The sequence below is a fragment of the Callorhinus ursinus genome, unplaced genomic scaffold, assembly GCF_003265705.2.
Source record: "Callorhinus ursinus isolate GAN/ISIS: 27379988/994484 unplaced genomic scaffold, GSC_fseal_2.0 scaffold25, whole genome shotgun sequence".
Classification (NCBI taxonomy): Eukaryota; Metazoa; Chordata; class Mammalia; order Carnivora; family Otariidae; genus Callorhinus; species Callorhinus ursinus.
This window is the reverse complement of record NW_027397087.1, coordinates 195368-210506: the sequence shown is the minus strand read 5'-3', so window position 1 is coordinate 210506 and position 15139 is coordinate 195368. Positions and strand designations below refer to the sequence as shown.

At 36.4% G+C, this 15139-nt stretch overlaps 1 protein-coding gene and 1 pseudogene across 1 annotated transcript; one reads left to right on the top strand and one right to left on the bottom strand.

Annotated features, from left to right (window-relative positions):
* Window positions 1–9623: 9623 nt before the first annotated feature.
* LOC112832895 (olfactory receptor 4K3-like) lies at window positions 9624–10571 on the bottom strand. The gene is given in 1 exon segment (XM_025883739.2): window positions 9624–10571. A coding segment is annotated over 1 exon segment (948 nt).
* A 3382-nt stretch (window positions 10572–13953) lies between these two features.
* On the top strand, window positions 13954–14876 carry LOC112833468 (olfactory receptor 4F15-like; annotated as a pseudogene).
* The last annotated feature ends 263 nt before the right edge of the window (window positions 14877–15139 follow it).

Genomic DNA, 15139 nt, shown 5'->3' with positions numbered 1-15139 from the left:
ACTGGGGAAGCAGTGCTTCTCATTCTCAGCTGAAGGGAAATGTGAAGTGGTACAATCATTCCAGAAGGCAAATGAGTCATAAAAGTGAAAAAAAAAAAACAAACCCCAAAAAAACCTCACTAATCCTATTGGAATGATTTTGAAAGGAAATAGACAAATGAACACAATGTATTTGTAACCTTATATTACTTATGAACCTTTTGAATAATGTGAACTAATTGTAAACATTGTTTAAAACTAATAGTGATTAAATAAGTGGATACATTCATACAAAGCAGGTTTAAAAATGAATATTAAATCTACAACTAGTGTGAAAAGGTATCACAACATCAAGGAAACATATATAGAGGAAAAAATCCTCTTATTTTGGGGGGAATGGCATTTTGCATGAGTAAATGTATCGGACTCACCCCAAATTTCCACACGTGGTGGGATTTTAAACAATGTTATTCTTGTTTACCCCCAACTTGATTTGCTATATTTTTAGAGGTAATATTTATTTTTCTAATTTGAAACAAATGTGTCAAAATAAACTGAGGGGATGGAAACATTTATATAGGAGCCATTTCCAATACACAGTAAAACACAGTGTTTAAGGGCACAGACAAAGGGCCAAACTGTTTGCATTCCCAGATCCCCCATTTACCTGCTGTGTGTTCTGTGTGAGTTGCTCAGCGGCCAGATGTGTCCGTTTCTCCATCTGTTAAAGGCAGATACTAACAGTCTCTATCTCCTATGGTTGTTTTGAGGACTGAATGAGTTGAAACAAGAAAACATCAGAAAGTGCTTAGACATACACTAAGTACTAAATAAGTGTTATCTAATATGATAATTTTGATGATTTTCAGGAAACAGACCTAGAGTTTTCAGACTGGTAACAGTGGTTGAATAAATCTGGCAGAAAGAAAGCTAGCATGTTTTTTTCATGTTGTTTCAGTAGGAATAGAAGAGCAAAGACATAGATATTGCTTTTTGTTTTTATGATCCTAATATTCAGAGAAAAAGATGGGAGACCCAATATACTTCACATACTATTTTCAAAAAGATACTAGAGCTTTGAAGAATATTTTATGTTCATCTATCATACAATTTTAACTCTGAGAATAAGACCAGAAGGATATAAAACAATGTGAATGAAAATCATTCAAATAAAGTGAGTTAACAAAGGAAAAGGGTGACTGGTAGAGAAGTAAATTGTGGGGAACATAAAAAAGGAGATGATTATGGAACCAGATCCTGGAGAATTAAAGATGGGGTTTCCACCTACTGCACAGGCTCTGGTTTTCACCCTCAGCAGCTTCAAGGGATCGAGAAACACGGAGACATTCACTCTTTTTTAGATTCATCTTTATTAAGACATATAAATAGTTGTTACCATTAGGAATGAAACCAATTACAGGACTGGGTATTAATAACTAATACCTATTCCCTTATTGGCTGTCTAAAGACATTAGGAGTTTCATGAACATTGGCTTTTCCCCCAAGGGTCAAGTTACATGAGATGCAGAACAGAGTAACAGAGAAATTAAAGAGTCTGTGTGATGAGTAGTAATTATGTGGCTTATGTGGTTTTGACAGTATTTTTTCAAATTTGAGATTAGAGATGTTATACATTACAGATGTTTTATAAATTATAGAATTGTTGAAAGTTATCATTATCATGAATCACTGATTATATCTGTTTGGCATCAATATCGTGTAACAGACTAAATACCACTACACACTCTTCACTGCTAATTCTACTTAGAATTTTGAGAAATAATTAATTGGCATTTGAAAAATATGATAGCTTAAAGGATAGAGTGAATTTAAGCTCAAAAAATGTCACTTGGAGTTTTAATACCTAAAATTATTCTATTATAGAATTCTAGAGACAAAGGAATTTTTGTTTTTTGAAAAAAAATTGTTCATGGGTTAAATATACCTAAATGGTGTTTTTCAGTCTTCACAAACCACTTAATAAGCAAACAGAGTATCCTACCTAGGGTTTTACTGCAGGATTGCTTGGATTTTCATCTGTACAGCTGTTATTTGGGATCGTTTTTGTGAAGAAATGATTTTCTATTTAAAGGACACCCAGAAGTTATTAATTAAGGTGAATCTATTTTCTGGAGGGATTAGCTCCAGAACGCCAGTGCTTTTTAGCTAAAGTGACAAAGCATTTTATGGCAAATATATTGACTAAGTCCCTATACATAGATCTAGAAAAATAGTGAATAACAAAATAAGAAGGAGAATATAATGAGTCTGAGAATAATAAGAATACAGTCTAGTTTATGAAGTGTAAATTATGTAGACGAGGAAGGATCAAGACGAGGTAACTGCAGAAACAACTTGCAAAAGCCTGAGGATCTTTTTTCTGCAAAGTTGAATCCACAAATATTTATTGTTTCAGGCAGGCCTGATGAAAGAGTGGGAAGGCAATAGGTTCAGCATTAAAGAATTAAGGATACAGTCTCTAGTGACAACTTGTTCTCCTCCTCATCTCCGCAATATAAACTACAAGGAAGGGTGAGGCAATGTGACTATGCAACGGCGTGATGTATTATCTGTACTGACTTGACGAAAGTCTGAAGAAGTGATTCATTTTGTCGCCAATTGTTTAGAAATGTGAATATTTTGGTTCAAATATGATTAATAGATAAAAAACCAACTTGTCTTACCATTTTACCTTTTATTCCTAATTTCATAGTATTGACTTTCCCAGGACAATAATTTACCTTACTTACAATACATTCTGTCATCATAGCATTTTAATGGGGGTGGGGTAGGTGATCTGGTGTCTGAGGCAAACTTGTTTGCTGCTTGACTGGACAATTTTGGGTGGTAACCCTTATAGTCTAGTATTCCTTTTAGTATTTTGAACACTTAAGTGTTCAAAAACAAATGTTAATGTCAGTTCTGGTACTCTGTGAAGCAGGGACCATTTCAGAATTATATGCTATTTCTTGGCAGAAATGTCTGTGAAGGGGAATAAGAGCAGTAGTGGTAGGGAAAGCCTTCCTAACAAAATGCCATGTGGCAATAACGCAACATATTTTAAGAAAAAAGAAAAAGAAGAAGATAACAGGAGAGGAAGAAAAGGGGAGTATGTCAGAGGGGGAGACGAACCATGAGAGAAACAAACTGAGGGTTCTAGAGGGGAGGGGGGGAGGGGGATGGGTTAGCCTGGTGATGGGTATTGAGGAGGGCACGTTCTGCATGGAGCACTGGGTGTTATGAACAAACAATGAATCATGGAACACTGCACCAAAAACTAATGATGTAATATATGGTGATTAACATAACAATAAAAAATTAAAAAAAATGCCATGTGGCTCTTGTGAAAAAAGAGGGGAAAGGGGGGAGATTGGGTGGAGTAGCCTCAGACTGCAGTGTGGCTCTGAGAAAGCCTCGGTCAGGTTGATGGGAGGCTCCAGAGCAAAGATTGCCCATTACAAGAATTCCACACGGGGCAGAAATGTCCTGGCTCTGGTATGCCCGCTGTCGTCCATCATTGGAGGGGAGAAGCCTGGGCAGACTGTGGCCTCTGTGAATTGCAACAGCTAGAAGCTGTCAGTTAAGTTCTTTCTGTGAAGCCAGTTTTGTCTTGAAGGGAGACATGAGTGGTGCACTCCTGTGGCTAAGTACAGTGTTAGAAATTCCCTCCCTATTATATAGCAAATTTCACAACATTTGAAGCCTTTGATTTTTTTCATTGTTGTGGTACTTTTGGCTTTGTTTCAAAAGAAGCTCATTTTTCCTTACTACCTATTTGCTTCTTTAAAAAAATTTTTTTTTTTAAATTTTATTTGTCAGAGAGAGAGAGATCACAAGCAGGGGGGCGTGGCAGGCAGAGCAGGTAGAGGGAAAAGCAGGTTCCCCACCAAGCAAGGAGCCCAATGTGGGACTTGATCCCTGGACCCTGGGATCATGACCTGAGCCGAAGGCAGACACTTAATGACTGAGCCACCCAGGCATCCCTACCTGTTTGCTTCTAAAATGCTATTACATCTGCCTTTATATTATTCTTTACTCTTCAGTAATTCCTATTCTCATGAAGTTTACCATTTATCTAGGAAAACAAATGAAACAGGCAATATTGTATATTAAATGCTATTATAAGTAGATAGACGGTCCTGGATTGAGGAGTCTATAGGAAAGGATATGTAACTTTTAAACAAAAATATTGTCTAGGAAAAATAAATTTATTTCTGTCTCTTTTCTGTGTGTACACCTCTTAATCCCCATTATGTCGCACATGCCCTCATTCACATTTCTATCTTTTATGCATTTTATTTAGTGCTCTTGCCTGACTTAACTGGTCAGGACTTCCAATAAAATGCCAAATATTAGTGTTAAGTGGAAGCATGTTTTTCTCATTTCCAGTTTTAGGCAACTTGTGCTGGAGATGTTATTAGCTCAAGTAATTTTCATTATAATTCCTTTTCTAAGTTGTATCATGAATGTGTATTGGAGTTTTTCAAATGCTCTTTCTATATCCATTCAGATATTTCTATGATTTGCCACCCCCCCACTTTTTTAACCTAGTGATTGACTTCCAATCAACCTTGCATTTCTGGTATTAATTAATTTGACATAGTATTTTATTCTTATTATATATTGTTCCAGTTTCTTTGCTATAGTTTTGGAGTTTTGCATGTATGTTTATGAGAATGAATGGCCTATAATTTTTCCTTTTTGTGTCTTTATCCGATTTCATGTCAAATTTATGTTGGCTTCATAAACGAATTTGGACAAAGTGTTAGCATTGGTCTGAAACGCTTTCTTCCTAATCTGTGGACATCTTGGAGAAAAAAATATAGAAGGAAATATAGAAATGATCTGGTCAGTCTCCTTGTAAGCATACTAATTGGACAACTTGATAGGATTTATTGTTAGAAAATGGGGAGTCTTCATATATGGACTCCCTTTACCAGGCTACACTTGACCTATCTAGGTTGCTAATGGTAAATTAGCCTGCAATTTATGGGTTTATTGGATAGAATCAGCTGAAAAATGTCAGTTAGCTATCCAATTATCAGAGTAAACGTTGAAGATGTTTTATGACCAAAATAAGCTCCTTTTCTGTAAATGATGCTATTCATGCATTATCAGAGCTGAGTCTTCATTGTTATATCTGGTTCAGGTAGGCATCCTACAATACTGTGAGCAAACTTGGGGATTCAGGTTAATGGTCTCAGAAGTCTCCATTCTTGACCATTGTATTCTGTATACTTTGAATTACTAGTAAATTTTGATACTGGATAATATTTTCAATTATCTAACTTTGTTTTTTCAGCCCAAAACAAGGTGTTTCTACTTTTTCTCTTCTCAAGAGAACTTTATGTAAAAAAGTATTTCTTTTTTCTTTCTTAAATGTTTTGCAGTATTCACCAGGGAAGCCATTTAGGCCTGCACTTCTCTTTGTGGAAAGCTGTATCAGTCAGGAATCAGTCATCAAAGAGGACACACACATTATTTGAACAGAGTTTAATGTAAAAATTAAGCAGGCATCAAGTTGTTAATTAGGTATCTGAAAGTGTATAAAGATAGCTCTCTATTGTCATGGAGGCAACAAGTGTAGGAAACAGCTACTACACCTAAGGGTGAGGGAATAAATATAAGAAATTAGAATTACTGAAATTTCGTTATTTAGAAAAGGGTCCAATGGAGCTGAAAATCCCTTTTTGGTTGGAGTATGTCTTGGCTATTGCTTGTTTCTCTGAACTCAGAAGAGAGGCATGGTAGGCTGGGGACCTAGAGTTTTTGAAGATAGAGTACCCGCATGCTGGTGTTATCTCTAAGAAAGTACAGTGAGGCTAGCTCTGAAACTGTTGGAGAAACAGCAACCTGAATTCACCTCCCGCCATAGAAGAGAAACATCACTGTAGTAGTTGTGGTAATGTTCACACAGCACAGCAAGAAGAGGGGAAGCCCAAAGCTTTACAACCTGCCTGTAACATGCTCCATCATCAGAACATAATCCATGTAAAAAAAGTATTTCTTAGAAATTTGGTTCACTATATACAGTGGGTAAAATTGTAGGTTTTTCAAAAAATAAAAACAAACTTTAAAAAAAAAAGGCAGCCTGATGGCAAAACAGGAATGTGGTTTGCAGAGTCCCAATATAAGAAAGAAGAGTATAAAAGGGTGGACTTTGAGCTGGGAGACAATAATAATTGGGACAGAAAATGTTTTAATTAAAGGTTCAATTTGTTTAATAGATGTAGTTGCATTGAGATACTTTTGCTTTAGTAGTTAGTTTTTTATAGGAATTTTCCTATTTCATGTAAAATTTTAATTTACTGGTGTAAAGTTGGACGCAATATCATCTTATAATATTTTTAAAGACTGCAGCATCTGTAGAGATGTCTCATTTTTTATTTCTGGCATTGGGTATTTGTGCCTTATTTTCTTCTTGATCAGTTTTGCTAATGTGCTGTCAATTTTGTCGGTCCTTTGAAACAATCAACTTTGGGGGCACCTGGGTGACTCAGTTGTTAAGGTGTCTGCCTTCAGCTCAGGTCATGGTCCCAGGGTCCTGGGATTGAGCCCCACTTCGAGCTTCCTGCTCAGCAGGGGGCCTGCTTCTCCCTCTCCCACTCCCCCTGCTTGTGTTCCCTCTCTCTCTTGTCTCTCTCTGTCAAATAAATAAATAAAATCTTTAAAAAAATAAAAAAAATAATGAAACAGTCAACTTTGGTTTTGTTGACTCTTTGGATTTAACATGTTTTTATTTAAATAATTTTTGTTCTTGTTATCTTCTTCCTCTAGTTTCTTTAGGTGAATTCTCTTGAAATGGACACTCTGGTCACTCATGTGGCTCATTTCTCTTTTAAAAATATGTGCATATTTAAAAGTCCCTGCAAACATGGCTGTAGCTGCATTCCGTATGTGCTCATGTAGATATTGTATTTTTGTTAGTATTCAGTTAAACACTTTTTTCTTAATTTCCATTGTGATTCTTTTTGAAACATGGATCACTTAAAAGTGAATTATGTGGAATTGCTGATGAGTTAAATGAAAATCGTATGCTTACAAATTAGATGGACGGTAGGACCTCATTTTGTAGTCTATCAATTAGACTGCTAATTATGTTGTCTAGCAAGAATTCAATCCAGATTCAGTGTTGTTATATTCCTCCAATAAAGAGGCATGAAAGGACATTATATATAGCCTTCAAATTACTTCTGAATAAATGGTGGCTCCTAAAACTAAAGACTTATTATCAATGAGTACAGCTGAGATAATTTCATCTTAAAAATATCCCAGGAAGCCTTATGTCCTCATGAATGCTGGTAGACAGATCTGAGTAATGTTTCATGGTTATGTGGTTTGGGGAAACATCCAAACCTTCCTTCTGCAAGCAGCTCTTGATATAGTTTGTAGTTCTCTTTTTAAAAATATTTTCAGAAATTAAAAATTATAACTATAATTATTTATATATTTTTATTAGTTTAGTTATGTCATCACTTTATTTTATTGGTATAGAGATTGATCTGGCATTATTAACTTTTTAGGTATTGGTCTAGGGATAGGAGACAAGAAATCATGACTTTTGTTCACAGGAATGAGCTAGAAATTAGGATATTATAAAGGTGTGTCAATTAAATTTTATTCAACAAATGGCATACATCATCTGGGGCTATAATATATGCTCTATTATAATAGCAGTTTCATTTAAGAAGATTATAAGATGCTGACATGACTGGTCTTGCCCAGTCTAACCCTACTAACAATAACGCCAAAATGCACACATTTTCATCCTGTATATTTTACTATTTATGTATAATATAGCATACATTTTGGGGGGTTGTTTGAGGGCTTCCCTAGAAAGCAAAAACTGGTTAGGTCTATTGGCCCGAAGTGGCCTATTTGAAACCTGCAGGAAAGAAAGTTAGTGTGGTATGTGGGTTTTTGTTCTTATTGTTTTTTGAAGGCCATTTGTATCCTGGCTGGAGCATTAGCTCTGCTCCTCTCAAGTTGGAGATTTCGTTCCTGACTCCAAAGCAACTGCTCCAGTTGTTCTGTGCCCAGCCACTGGGACAGGGGAAAGAGAAAATGGAGTTGATGTCTTTAAAGAGATGGTTGAAGTTTCACAAGTTACTTCTTAATCTGTTGCCAGAACTCCTGTAGCCACATCTAGCAGCAGAGACTAGGAAATCTACTCTGCAACTGGGTGGTCATGTGTCCAGATGAATCTTGGGGGCTGTTCTGTTGGTAATAGGAGGAATAGGCATACGGACACTGGGAAACAGTTAGCAGCCAGTTACTGACATACATATTCACATATATGGTTTTACAAGACAATGCCAAGTTGTTTTTCAAGGGTTAAGTCCATTTTCACCCACCAGGAGGGCATAACATTTCCATTAATACACATCAGTACACTGTTCTCAACAATAATTGTTACTGTCAGATTTTTTCTCTTACCCATTTAACAGGTTGTAAGGTGGTATTTCATTATGATCTTAAGTTACGTTTTCCTGATTACTAATGAGGTTGAGTCTTTAGTGTCCCGTGGTATTTCTTTTCATAAATAAATACCTGTTCAAATCGTTTGTCCCTTGTCTCCCATTTTGGGTCATCTTTTTTATTCATTTCTAGGAGGATTTTAGATCTTTGTATAAAATTATCGTGTTGTTTTCATTGATGGTTTCTTTTTGGCTTTCTTCTCATCACTCTAAATTTCTTTTGCTTTGAAGCAGCACACTCTTCTCTTTCCCCATCCTCCCAGCTCTCTCTCTTTTTTATTTCTTTAATGTAAGGTAAAATTAATAATCATAAAAATCATTTTTTAACCTAAGGAAGTAATGTTTCAAGGGATTACAAATGCTTCTTCCTGTGTATTTAACCAAAAAAAGTCAAGAGAAATTCCAACTTTAAATCAACAATGAAGACTTGGAAACTTGAACTATAGGGGTGATGCTGTGGAGTACGAGGGCAATACTATTACAGGTCGATTCATTTATTTCTAAGTAGATGTAGACCACTCAGATATCTTTAGTAACTTGTCTAGCTTAGAGTTAGGATGAGTAAATCATGTAATTTTAGAAATGAGAATAATGATAATTAACCCAGAGTGGTTTTGTAGTAATACATAAGCTAGGTAAAATGTTTAGCATGGTGTTGGGAACACTGGTAGTGTTAAATAATGGTAGCAGTGATTATTTTTATAATTATCATTGTTATCATCTGGTAATCTTTGAATAAATACAAAGGCATATTTATGCAAATTAGGATTATCAATTATTATCCTCTCCAAGTGGTGGGAATATGTGTTGGATTTTTTTAAAAAAGATTTATTTATTTATTTGGGAGAGAAAGGGGGTGGAGGAGTAGGGGGAGAGAGAGAATCCTCAACCAGAATCACAGCTGAGCATGCAAACTGATGTAGAGCTCAATTCCATGACCCTGAGATTGTGACCTCAGCCAAAGTCAAGAATCAGAGGTTTAACTGATTGAGCCAACTAGACATCCCAAGTGTTGGATTTTTGAACATATTTTTGTAATGAAATAAACACAAACCATACTTCTGGGAATACTTCAAGCTTACAGATATGAGTAAGTCACATTTCCAGTTTAGTTTTTAGGTCAAAACGTGGCCAAATTGGTATGCATTTTCTGATTACATGAGAAAACTAAAAATTATCCTGTGAATACATATGCTGACTTACCAGTCTCTTTATGGCATTCCTAATCTCTTTATTTCTCAGTGTATAAATGGCTGGATTCAGGAGAGGTGTGATTACTGTATAAAACACAGCAAGAAACTTGTCCACCCAAGTGATGCTAAGTGGCCACAGATAGATGAAGATGCAGGGTCCAAAGAATAGCAGCACCACTGTGATGTGGGAAGTACAGGTAGAGAGTGCCTTTGATGCTCCATCCTTAGAATGAAGGTGAACAATCACTAGGATATAGGTATAGGAAATCAGTAAGAGAATGAAGCAAGTTGTTGCCAAGATCCCACTGTCAGCATTTATCAACATTCCCAGAGTATGTGTATCCATGCAGGCCAATTTGATCACCAAAGGGATATCACAGAAAAAACTGTCCACTATTCTGGGTCCACAGAAGGGCAGATCTAAAATCATGGCTAGTTGGCTCATGGCATGCACAAAGCCAGTGATCCATGCTATCAAAACTAGCCAGATGCACTTTTGTCTGTCCATGATGCTGGAGTAATGGAGTGGCTTGCAGATGGCCACATAACGATCATAGGCCATTGTCACTAGCAGCACCATCTCATCCCCTCCAAAAAAATGCACACCGAAGATCTGGGTCATGCAGCCGCCAAAGGAGATGGTCTTATTATCCTTTAGGAAGTCTGTGGTCAATTTAGGGGTAGTTACTGAGGAAAGGCAGAAGTCCACAAATGAGAGGTTGGCTAAGAGAAAGTACATTGGGGAATGGAGATGAGGATCCGTGATGAATAAGAGCACAACAAGGAGGTTGCCCACAACAGTCAGCAGGTAGAGCATAGAAAAAGGCAGTAGGAGGAAGGTCTGGAGCTCCCTTGAATCAAAAAGTCCATGAAAAATGAACTCAGACATTACAGACTGATTTGCTTTCTCCATTTAGTACATGGTGTTCTAATGCAGCCCAAAGAAAGAGATGAACTAAGAACTTCTAGAATGGAAAGAAGAACCTCATTAATGCTCAGGTACTAGAGAGCAGATAAGTCCTACTCACGGGCAAAATTCAAATCTTACCATTGTAGTAGCTGAAAATTGAAAATAAAGTTTTCTTGAATTTATAGGTAGACACAGTCTTATAGTCAAGATGGGGAGCTAAGTAAAGAAGGATGGTTCAGAAACCTTACCTATCAGAAGTATAGCTGTTATGGGAATCAAAAATGAATATTCTGATGAAAAATGTCAGTAGTAATGTATTACAGAAATAATTTCTCCAAGGCTTGAATCTACCTCTTCTGCAGGGAGAATGAATAGCTTTAAAATATATTCAGAGGTTCTATCCCCCCAGGGCAATAACTGAATACTACCTTTCTGATACAAAACATGCTTCTCAGAAACAAATCTCTTGCTAAGTGGGTATGTGTTAGCAGACTGACCTGAACCAAACTTTCAGAAACTCTGGGGAAAACTGTTCATCAAATAACTTGAGAAAAGATATTGGTGTTCCAAAAGAGACCCCAGATGCTGACTATGCATTTGTAATATCCAGTATTTCCCTGCATTTGAATTATTCCCATGAAAGTATATTTCTACAAACTTATGTATATTCCTTGGCCTGAGTAACATTATTTATGAACATACATTGACTGGTCCTTGGTTCTCCCTGGTAACAGAGATTTCTTTTCTGAGATTGGATTAAATTATGGACATATGAAAGCTACTTTTACTCCTGACTGTTCTTCATGGGAGTTCATTTGTACCTAAACTGTTGACATACTGTTTAAATTGACCTCTGTGGAAATACATATATTTACTGTTTTCTGTAAGCCAGGAGGCCAAGTCTTTTTCTCCTTCATTCCTTCTCTTTTTCCACTCTTTCATTTGTTCTCTTTATTTCCATATCTTTCTAGTATGCTATTTTTTCAGACTTTAAAGTTCAGATTATAGAGTTGACTAAGTAGCTCTTATTATGTACCAAGTCTATGTTAAGCACCTTAAAAGCATTTATTTGTTTTGCTTTTTATTTTTCTGTTTGTATTCCTCCCATAGGGCTTAAAGCATTTTGCATTTCCACCAGCAACATACAAATTACTTGTTTTTTCCCAGCCTCTCCAATGCAGTGTTATTGTCATATGATGATGAGAAATGGCAACTGAGTGTAGTTTTAATTTCTTATTGTGAGATTAAATGTTTTCCCTATTTTTAAGGATTATTTACCTCTCCTTTTCTTTGAACTCGACACTCCTCTTTTTTTTTTTTATTTCATTTTTCCTATTGGGCTTTGTTCTTTCTCCTTCTAAGTTTTTTTTTTATTCAAAAAGTGTGAGCCTTTTTTTTTTTTAACAAAAATCAACATGTGGATGTGATGTCCTTGTGTCTGTCATCTCACTATTGAATTCTAATTATTTTATTTTATTTTATGTATTTATTTTCTGGTAAGTATATTTAACGTGAACCTTGCAACCTCACAAACTATGTACATAGATACACCAATGATCTATTTTCCACATTGTAAAATAAAAAGTAATAGAAGTAGAATATACACTGAGGTCTGTCTGTTTCCAAAGCTTCTAATGTAAATTCCCAACTAGAAAATCACTTCTGGTAGAAACCTTGGTTTTGACAAGACTAAGAAATAAATAAGATTGATTTAAAAAAAATTTTTTTATAAAACAAATAAGATTTCTGAAGTAGGACATTTTGTTCAATAAAAAGGTAACAGAGACATGAATAATTGTAAATGGCTAATAATAGGAATGAGATATGTAGGTTCACATAAAAATCAATTGTTTCATTGTTTGATTTTAAATTTTAGGCACTTTGGCCTATTAATTTTTTCCTAAAGCATTTCTCTGTTTGCTACCTTGAGGGAAGGTAAAACATGTAAAATCCAAAAGGATTAGAAAATATCAGGATAAGTTGGAAGGTTTTTGAGAACGAGTCTTCTCCTGGACATCTGGGAGCATCTAAGAAGGTAGATAGGCAGTGCTTTTGTTAGTGTGTGAAATGCTGTTAGGAATCCAGAAGTCCCAGGGATTAGTTGGGAGAGAAAACCCATACTCTTTCCCACAAGACATTCACTGAATAACACATTCAGAGCTCTAAACACTATAGATAGGTATGGGGAAAAATGCTTCAGGGGGAAAGAAAGAATTTAGTCTTAAAATAGGGGTAAGACTTTAAATGTGTGAGTTCAAACATTAGTGATCTGGGATGTACTTACCTTACACAGATCACCTCTGAAACCAGATGCTTGCTTACTGAGATCATAGCACAAATGTCTTCTTCCAGATCACGGCAGATGGCACTGCTGTGAGTTCTTGTAATTCTCATAGCCCTTTGTTCTTTTCTTCAAATAACTAATTACCATTATAATCATCTAGTTATATCATTAGTTATTTAATGCCTAGCTTCACAACTAGACTACAAACTACATAAAGACCGGGTATATATTTGTCATGAACATGCTATGAAGGCACACACATTAGTTGTGTCTTTCCACAATGTCAGCTTTAGTCAATCATAAAGCAAAGTTAAATCACAATTATAAAGCAGGTTCAGGATTCCAAACTCAATGACAATTCACCATGTGATTAAACTTGGCTTCTTACACAGCACACAGAGCAGGACACAAGACAAACCACACAACAAACAAGAAAACAGAGGGTGTAGGAAGTTAACAAACCAAACGCAAAGTCAGTCTGGGGGCTCACAGTTGAGATAAGACCTCTGTCCGGTCTGGATCAGTTCTGGCCACTTACTGCTTCTTAAGTTCAAGCAGTGAAGGATCTCAGTTTTGTTCAAAGATCAACTGGGCAGAGCCTTATACAGCAGTTGCCTTTTCTAAGTGGTCAGACATAGAGGGGTCAGGTATGAAGAGTCTGACAGTTTACTGCCAAAATCCTTCCCTTTTAAAAAGGATTTAATCAGTTTGGGGTCTCTGCAGACTTCCTCTGGTTCTGCTCATTATCAGTTCTGGGGTGTCAGCTTACACTGGTCCTGGCAGTATCTCCTAGCTGCAGTACCTGAACTGCTTGTGTCATTGCTTGATACAGGTTCCTGCTTGACATGAGGGACTCCATTTTGCTCTGTACAATATTATACCCCAGAATGTGGCACAGTGCCAGGTACATAAGTCTTCATGGTAGCTGCTCAATGAACATTTGTTAAATGAATAAACTTTCTATGACTTTTTCAAAGGACTTTGTGACAAGACTGAAGTTTTTTCTTTAATGTCAGAATTTGAAACTTAATGACATCTGTTTCTTTCAAGAGCTCTGGTGCATCCCTTTATAATTATTTTTATTTGTCCCTTTTAGGTAACACAAAGTCAATGAATAAATCAAATTACTCTTCAGTGTCTGAATTTGTGTTGCTGGGACTTTCTACATCTAGACCAGTGCAGCATTTTCTCCTTGCCTTCTCTACAGTGTTTTATGTAACAATTGTTCTGGGAAACTTCCTTGTCGTGTTTGTAGTGACCTTTGATCCTTACTTACAGTCCCCCATGTACTTCCTTTTAGCTAATCTCTCATTTATTAATTTGTGTTTTTCTACCTTAACTGTTCCTAAGATGATTCATGACCTGTACTCTGGGCACAAAACCATATCCTTTCAAGGATGTGTCATCCAGATATTTGCCCTTCATGTCCTGGGTGGATCTGAGATGGTGCTGCTCGTCGCCATGGCCTTAGACAGATATGTGGCCATATGTAAGCCCCTCCACTACATGACTATCATGAGCCCGCAGATGTGCATTTTGCTATTGGCTTCATTCATTCTGTGGCCCAGTTAGCTTTTGTTGACCGCTTGCCTTTTTGTGGTCCTAATGAAATAGATAGCTTTTACTGTGACCTTCCTTGGTTTATCAGACTTGCCTGCACAGAGACCTACAGAATGGAATTCGTGGTTATTGTCATCAGTGGGTTCATTTCCATGGGAACCTTCTTCTCATTGCTTATCTCCTATGTCTTCATCCTCGTCACTGTATGGAAACATTCCATACGTGGTGGTTTGTCTAAGGCCTTTTCTACTCTGTCAGCTCACATCACTGTGGTGATTTCGTTCTTTGGACCATGCATTTTTGTTTATGTGTGGCCATTTCCCACCGTGTCAGTGGATAAATTTCTTGCCATTTTGGACTTTATGATTACACCCATTCTGAATCCTATTATCTACACATTGAGGAACAAGGACATGAAGATGGCAATGAAGAGACTGCATAGTCAACTCCTGAGTTTGAGAATGATCTCCTAAATAACTCGCAGGAACACAAGTTACTCTTTGCATTTTCAAACAACTTCATGTAATACAAATGCTTAAATAATTATACAAAATTTGGAGCTTTTTTTTTCTAAAGCCACCATTTTATAATATTCAGAATAGATCACTAATTATGAGGGTACATGGAACTATCAGGTTAACTCTATTTAACAAGATGTTTGGCAACTGAATTAAAGTCCCAAGAAAAGTTTATGGGAAGTTGATGAAAAAGCACAGATTATAGACTTAGAATCTGC